Source organism: Morone saxatilis, unplaced genomic scaffold (genome assembly GCF_004916995.1).
Source record: "Morone saxatilis isolate NCDOM2014 unplaced genomic scaffold, NCSU_SB_2.0 Contig14, whole genome shotgun sequence".
In the NCBI taxonomy this organism is placed as follows: Eukaryota; Metazoa; Chordata; class Actinopteri; family Moronidae; genus Morone; species Morone saxatilis.
In genome coordinates this window covers 6,525,021-6,532,056 of record NW_023339696.1, presented here as the reverse complement: position 1 = coordinate 6,532,056, position 7,036 = coordinate 6,525,021, and the positions used below count along the sequence as shown (strand labels likewise).

At 41.7% G+C, this 7,036-nt stretch overlaps 1 protein-coding gene across 1 annotated transcript in view; it reads right to left on the bottom strand.

Moving 5' to 3' along the window:
- The window catches only part of nubp1 (nucleotide binding protein 1 (MinD homolog, E. coli)), a 10,315-nt gene extending 3,935 nt beyond the window's left edge, over positions 1 to 6,380 (bottom strand). The window contains exons 1-8 of the mRNA XM_035655278.1: positions 6,271 to 6,380; positions 4,789 to 4,893; positions 4,476 to 4,609; positions 3,651 to 3,719; positions 3,458 to 3,490; positions 2,548 to 2,638; positions 2,306 to 2,460; positions 270 to 380 (exon numbers count right to left, since the gene is read on the bottom strand). Of these exons, the coding sequence (XP_035511171.1) occupies positions 270 to 380; positions 2,306 to 2,460; positions 2,548 to 2,638; positions 3,458 to 3,490; positions 3,651 to 3,719; positions 4,476 to 4,609; positions 4,789 to 4,893; positions 6,271 to 6,301 (729 nt within the window). The 5' untranslated portion in view covers positions 6,302 to 6,380. The remainder of the gene's footprint in view (positions 1 to 269; positions 381 to 2,305; positions 2,461 to 2,547; positions 2,639 to 3,457; positions 3,491 to 3,650; positions 3,720 to 4,475; positions 4,610 to 4,788; positions 4,894 to 6,270) is intronic.
- Positions 6,381 to 7,036: the final 656 nt, after the last annotated feature.

Here is a 7,036-nt window from a genome sequence, read left to right as displayed (position 1 = left end):
GATTCTACATGTCGAATCGGCCAAAATGAACGCCGACGCCGACTGACGACGGCACGGGACACACCGAACCGATTCGAGTCACCGACCTCGCCCGACGACGTCCGACGGCCGATAATCGGGTTGGTGTGCAGAGGCTTTAACACGAACCCACGCACACACACAAGGATGAAATCTGCACTCCCAGTTTATGGAAACATTGTCATGTTTGATTGCATTGGCTGCCTGTCTGTTTGCATCATTGTGTATGTGCATGCGCAGCTGTCAGTGACCTTGCATGAAGGACAAACGAAGCCACTCATGTTTTCCACCACTCCGATGATCGGCAGCTTGACCTTTTGACAGAACCGGATCTCCTTCCGTACGTCCTGCAACGATACCTCCTAGAGAGAGAGAGAGAGAGACATAGAAATAGAAAAGACAGAAAGAAAAAGAGAAGAAGGGTGTGTGTGAGAGAGAGAGGGGGAGGGGGAGAGAGAGAGAGAGAGGGAGAGGGAATGGGAGAGAGAGAGAGAGAGAGAGAAAGTACAGTAAAAGACAAGATAGATATGAGGAAGCAAAACAGAAAGCATTGGCTTGTTTTCCCTTCCCTCGAAACAACAGTCATGATTAAACAGGGAAAAACAGTAAAGAGTTAGCAGCTGGGAATGTGTTGATTAACAACAGCTTGGCATCAATTAATCAATCTTTAACAGACGGGCTGTTTTGCTTGGGTAATTCCCTCATTGTCTGTGGTTAGTGAGAGCTGAAAAAAATAAGGAAGTGATTCTGCTGCTGTCTGACCTCACAGCACTTGGTCTAATTTCAGTATCAGGAAGTGTTTGCTCAAAACTCAAATCTTTCACCAAACTATAATAAGAGAGGATTTAAGGACACAGCCGCAACGCAGCCCCATACCAACGAACAGCGATTGTGTGTTCTGACTTTCTATAGAACAGTTAACTGTTTAGATTTGAGTACCAGTAGCTGTTGTTTGGATCGGAAAGGCAGCCTTCACTCCCCACGTGCATATTGCGTATTTCATGTACTGTGTTTCTAACATTTAACTGCTTTTATTGTGTCTTGTAAACAAATAACTAAACATGCTGGATTATAACTTTATAAGCCGCTGGCAGCTTCTGCAGTTGCGCTGTTGCCACTGGAGCATAGACGTTTAATAGATTTATGATAAAATAGCATCCTCTTTTGGTTGGTCTGTATTGTAGCTGCATTTTGCAGATGAATAACTTGAATAACACCATAAAAAAGTGAGAGGGAAACAACAACTGTGTGGTGAAACACTTAACTTACTTAACTGCCAATCATTCTCCAGCGAATATATATTTTTATAACTTTATATGACCATAATGTTTGTTGGAAAATTTTTACATCAATTTAGGGGAAAGTTAAAGATCGTTCTTCAACGTCGCAGACAGAACTTCCATATCATTTGTTCTGTATCTGCAACATGTTGACTCTGATAAAGCTCTTTGGTTAAGGTTAGTCTGTCAATCCGCCTCATGTGCTTACACTTCACGGAATGACTTTCCATAACCCCCCCCCCCCCCCACCAAATGCAAATAGTAACTGTTTAGTACTGAATTTCGCTGTGGGTTGAACATGTAGGTAGAGAGAGGAGCAGTGACAGTCACTACAGTAGTGGTGTGAGGGGTTTACCAGTTGAGATAAAATGAGCTCCAACCCCTTTCTTAAAATCACGATGCTTATTGTTGCTTAACCTACTCATGCTGTTTGAGTTACATTATCACACCTTAAAGCAAGACTTTTTAAAAATGAGTATTGACTTTCTCACTCTTGCACATAAAATGTTTAATTCATAAGCATTAATATATACACACGCACATAACAACAAATAACTTTACTGTCTATAAAAACAACATTTCTGGAATATGGCTGTGTCACAAAGAGCCAGAGATACCATTGTCCCCATGGGGATAAGATCATTGCATAATTCACTTATAGCAATGTTGCGTATTGAGTTCAGGGTGTGAGCCTAGATTTCTAGCCCGCCAGCAGTTCTCATTTTCTGTCTGTAATGTAATATCGTTGTGGCTTTTAGTGTCACTATGACTATCTATACTTGCTAGAGTTACATGAAAACCGTTGGCTTAACGAACAACTCCAGGTGGCTGAAAGTCATTCTGGGAAATGTAAGAAATCTCCAACTGAAGCACAAGTAGTCAAATCAGATAAAGTGAAAGCAGACGATACCTAAGGACGGAATTCCCCTTTACGGTTGCTGTAAAGGCTGTTCACGCTACTTATTGCAGTGTCATAGGTTGTATATCCGAGTGTGTGTGTGCGTTACCTGTGGTGTGGTGATGATGACAGCCCCGTCGACATGGGTGGCGCTTAGGTACTGGACAATTGACAGGTGTTCATCAGAGGTGCCAGGGGGCGTGTCCACGATGAGGTAATCGAGGTCGCCCCAGTCAACATCCCTCAAAAACTGCTTGATCATCCCTGATTTTTGGAACAAAGCCACGCAGGATATAGTGTTGTATAACATTTGGAAAACAGAAAATTATTTTTACACACACAATAAAATACCATTCTTCTTGGGTCCTCTCCAGATCACAGCGTCGTCAGGGCTACTGAGCAGGAAACCAATAGACATGACCGCCAGGTTGTCATCCACATACTGCAACATACACACACAGACACAGACACATTTACGTTGTATGCAATCTCTTCAAAGAATTAAACATTAAAAACTAAACATGGTTTCTATGCCTTCTTAAATACAAAATTCAAGGACTTTCCAGGCCCAGTTTACTCAAATTCAAGGACCCAACATGGCATCGTTATACGAGTGCGATGCTAGAAGCTCCACTGGGGCTCATGTTCGTAGTGCAACAGGGCAATGTGCAACAAATAAAACAGCACAACAAGCCGCTGTATTGTCAGTTTTAGTATAGCCAAATGTGTCTTTCATGTTTTAAGATGTTTCATGTTGATTTTGTGATGGTTTTCTGATGTTTGTTCTTTTGTTTTTGTGAAGCAACAGATTTTACCACTGTGCCCAAGACAAATTTCCCCCTCGGGGACAATATAGTTTATTGTATTCTAATCCATAGTTTGACACACGAATCAAAGTTAATTAGTGTTACAACACTGAGGATTTTCATAATGAGAGCTAGCAGGCTTTACAGCTCACAGACGTCGATTAAAAAGAGTGAGGTTTAAATGTTGTGTTACAGAGATGTTAGATGAAGCAGGCCTAAAAAAACACTCACAATCACATCTTATTACAGTATCTATTCTTATATAAGTATGCATATATAAAAGATAATATGTATATATAAAATATATACATTCACGCACTTCCAATGACCCAAATAAATTCATGACTATTTTTAAAAACTTGATTTAAAGGCCTTGTTTTTTTCCCCCCTCAAATTCACAACCTTTCAAGGACCCGTGTGAACCATGCAAGCTTGACAGACTTGAACTGACTCACCACAGGAGACCAGCCTGAGCCACTCTGATGAACCTGCACACGAGAGGACAGATTACAGACCCACTCTGAAGAAAAAGGCGTAATATGATTGATGTCAAAGAAAGAAATAAAGAAAGATAGATTGATGTTTTTTTTATATTGATTTTTTTTTTTTTTAATCATTTTGTGTATCTGTGTTCTGCCCAAAACTCACCTGTTCTCCCTCTAAGCCCATGATCCTAGGAATGGATGGACCACAGATATCTACATCCAGCAGGGCAACCTAAAAAGAAAAGAGAAAGCACTCTAGTCTGTGACAGGCTGAACTAATCTTAAACCTAAGATTCAGTTTGGTAATCCTGTGGAAATGTCTAGCGTCCATTGTCTTGGCATTTCTCAAGAGCAACACGGAAGATTTTTTGGCTGCGTGCTACAATGTGAGACTTTATTGCTGGCTTGTGTCGTGGCTGTGACATGAAGTCCAGAGAGGCAAAACTGGATATCAGAGAGAGGGGGAGGACTAGGCTATATCCACATTTGTTGTACTACACAGGTAAAGATGGTTTGTCGCGGAGGCAGAGACATTGTGAGGTGTTCAGTCTTCTTGATATGATATGAAAGAAGTAACACGGGTCTATGATTTACAGTAAGCAGTTAACATGTGGCTTTAACTCACTGAAACTGAGTTAAAATCAGTAACACAATGGGCCTCATGCAAAAACCACACTTCAGCTGTAGAAATCTCAACTGTATGACTTTAAACCTCAGTTAAGCCACGTCTGCAGTGACCTCTAGTGGAGTGATAGAGACTGTACCAGTGACACCACCACACTGCCAGGCACAGTCACTGGGTTTCCACTAAACCTCAGCTTCAAAGAGGTGAAGAGACCACACAATTGCGTTCCAGACAACACAGGTTTAAACTCATTTTGAAACTTCTATGCGGCTTCCCCTTTCTTCTGTCACATAAATATATCACCCTAGCAGTAATATGTGGGAGTTTGGCAACTGTTGGTGTTGCTCCGTGGTTTTATATTACCTCCTTTGTGCTGTCACTCGCCAGAGCGTGAGCCAGGTGAGCGCTGAAGGTACTCTTCCCCACTCCTCCTTTCCCAGACAGCACGAGGATCTTGTGTTTGACCGTCGACAGCTTGGCTCCTATCTCTGCTATGGCTGGAGAGGAGATCGATGACGGAGATGGGTTATTGCGTCAACCAGCGGCACCAAACTCTCAGATGAGACGTAAGACATGGATTCACTGAGCTGTTTGTTGATTTAAAGCTGCTACCTTGTCTCGTCCAGCCTCACTGTATACAGATTATCATAAGATCACGATATGGGAACACTCTTACCAGGGTCGGGGGTCTTGGTGGCTCCAGAAGCACACACTTTCTGGTTGGGACAGCCCTCGCATGATGATGACTTCCCTGCTTGCTCACTCGTTGTACCCGGGCAGTCTGACACAATTAAACAGAGATCAATAATCAGTGTGTTTGCTTTTACCAGGTCATCTTGAACTGATCAGACCCTGACACATGTTCAGACAGATGAGACAGAGAGACAGGCTTGTATTCAATATTTCGCGTTTACCCTAACGAAAAACCGTGGGTAAACAGTGATGTACGCGCGAAATTGCATGAGAGGACAGTGGCTTTTAAATCTGGGGACGACGCTTGTTACAAGAGTGCGAGATATGAGCTTAGAAATGCAATCAAGTCTGCTAAAAAACAACACCGGGACAAGATAGAGCGATATTGCTCTGAAGGGGACTCTAGGCGCGTTTGGCAAGGCCTACAAGCTGTCACTAGCTACAAGGCCAAACCTAGTGGCGTCACAACAACCTCTGCTTCCTTCCCAGACAGTTAGAGCTGGCACTACATACTCAGCCTCTATAGTGTTAAACACCGGAGCACCTCAAGGCTGCTGTCTTAGTCCTCTATTATATAGTCTATACACCTATGACTGTATTGCAAAACATCCCGCTAACAGTCAAATTTGCAGACGATACTACTGTGCCATTAAGGTGGTGTCTTAAGAAATATGCCCCTTAACATCCTACAGAACTTTTAACAAATTGAGAGTATAAGCTGACAGGCTGATATCATGTGAGTGTGTGTGCGGAGACACAACAGGAAAGAGGCTAAGTCTGAGCTTAGTGATACTATGTTCTTTTTTTTGTTCGTTGGATGTTTAAAATTCTGTGAGTGAATTGTTAGTTTTATTTATTTATTGACGGGGTGCTGAGAGTGCAAGCAAGTTCGCTATTCATTTGCTGTGTGTACCCTCTCTACTCCCTGTACTAAATATGCATATGACAATAAAACTGAACTGAACTGAACTGGCTGAAGTTGCCATAAAGCAAACATCAAGTCTTGGGTTTAAATATTTCATATGTAAAATAATATGTGGCAGTTCATCACATTCAAACGTTCAGTACTGTTTAAGTAGCTTTGTGTCAGTATTAAACCTCTTGTTCAGACACAAATGAGCAGTTTCTGTAATGCCATCAATCCGCTGACGTTTAACGGCTCTGAGGAAAAACAACTGCGTCACTGAACTTTATAGTTCAAGAAGAGTTGAATTGGATCTAAATGTCAACCAAAAGTGCCAGTACATAATATATTTAATCATATTTTAGCTCACTTACACCCCAACTACCTATAAACACCCCGAAAACAAACAGGAATAGTGCAAGTAACAGTGTCGCCAACGGTAACAGCAGACTTTGTTTAACAACCTCACCGTAAAGACAATGACACAAAACGCTACACAGGGAGCCAGCTCTACTGTCTTAGAGGTAAAAGTCTCAAATAAATATTAATTTAACAACTCACGTTCTGGTGCGTTATCTGGTACGTCTGCCATTTTTACACTAGTGTCCCCCAGTTAAAGTGTTCCCCCTTCGAAGGTTCCGGATACGCATTAAACCATTGATGCAGATTTTCCAACCTACTTGTGTCCGCTAGGGTGCGCTGTAGATTGAGTTATGTTAGCAAAAGCGCCATTCACACTCTATCTATCTATCTATCTATCTATCTATCTATCTATCTATTATTTTGATGGCAGTCTTTTCTGACTCAAATTATATTGTAATCAAGCCAGATTTTGAAGCTTCTCTATCTGGATATAATTGATTAGTATATTTTCATATTAATGTGACATTTCAGTACATAACACACAATAAAGATAAGTAGTTCAGGGACTCAGGGGGACCTTAAAGTTCCGTGAGTAGTACTGCAATGTCCTCACGAAGCATCAACAATGCAGTTGATACGAGTAATACCAACAACTTTAAAGTGTGGCACCTTGACATCTTTCTCCATCTCCCGGACACGTGTGTTCCATATATTTTTGTCCACTGTTTCATTTCAAACACATTCAAACTCTGTGTTTTATGGGCTCACTGGCCATTATGGGAAAAAGGCGGTTGGTTGACACAGTATTATTTGTCTGGCTTTGAAATCAAAGAGCAAGTGAGAGGGTGAAGAGGCGTGCATGTACGTGCAGTGTGTGTCTGTGAATGCCTGTGTATAATGTGAGTGAAACATCACTTGATGCATTGCTCACAGATCTTATGTATCCTTGTCAGTATATGTCTAC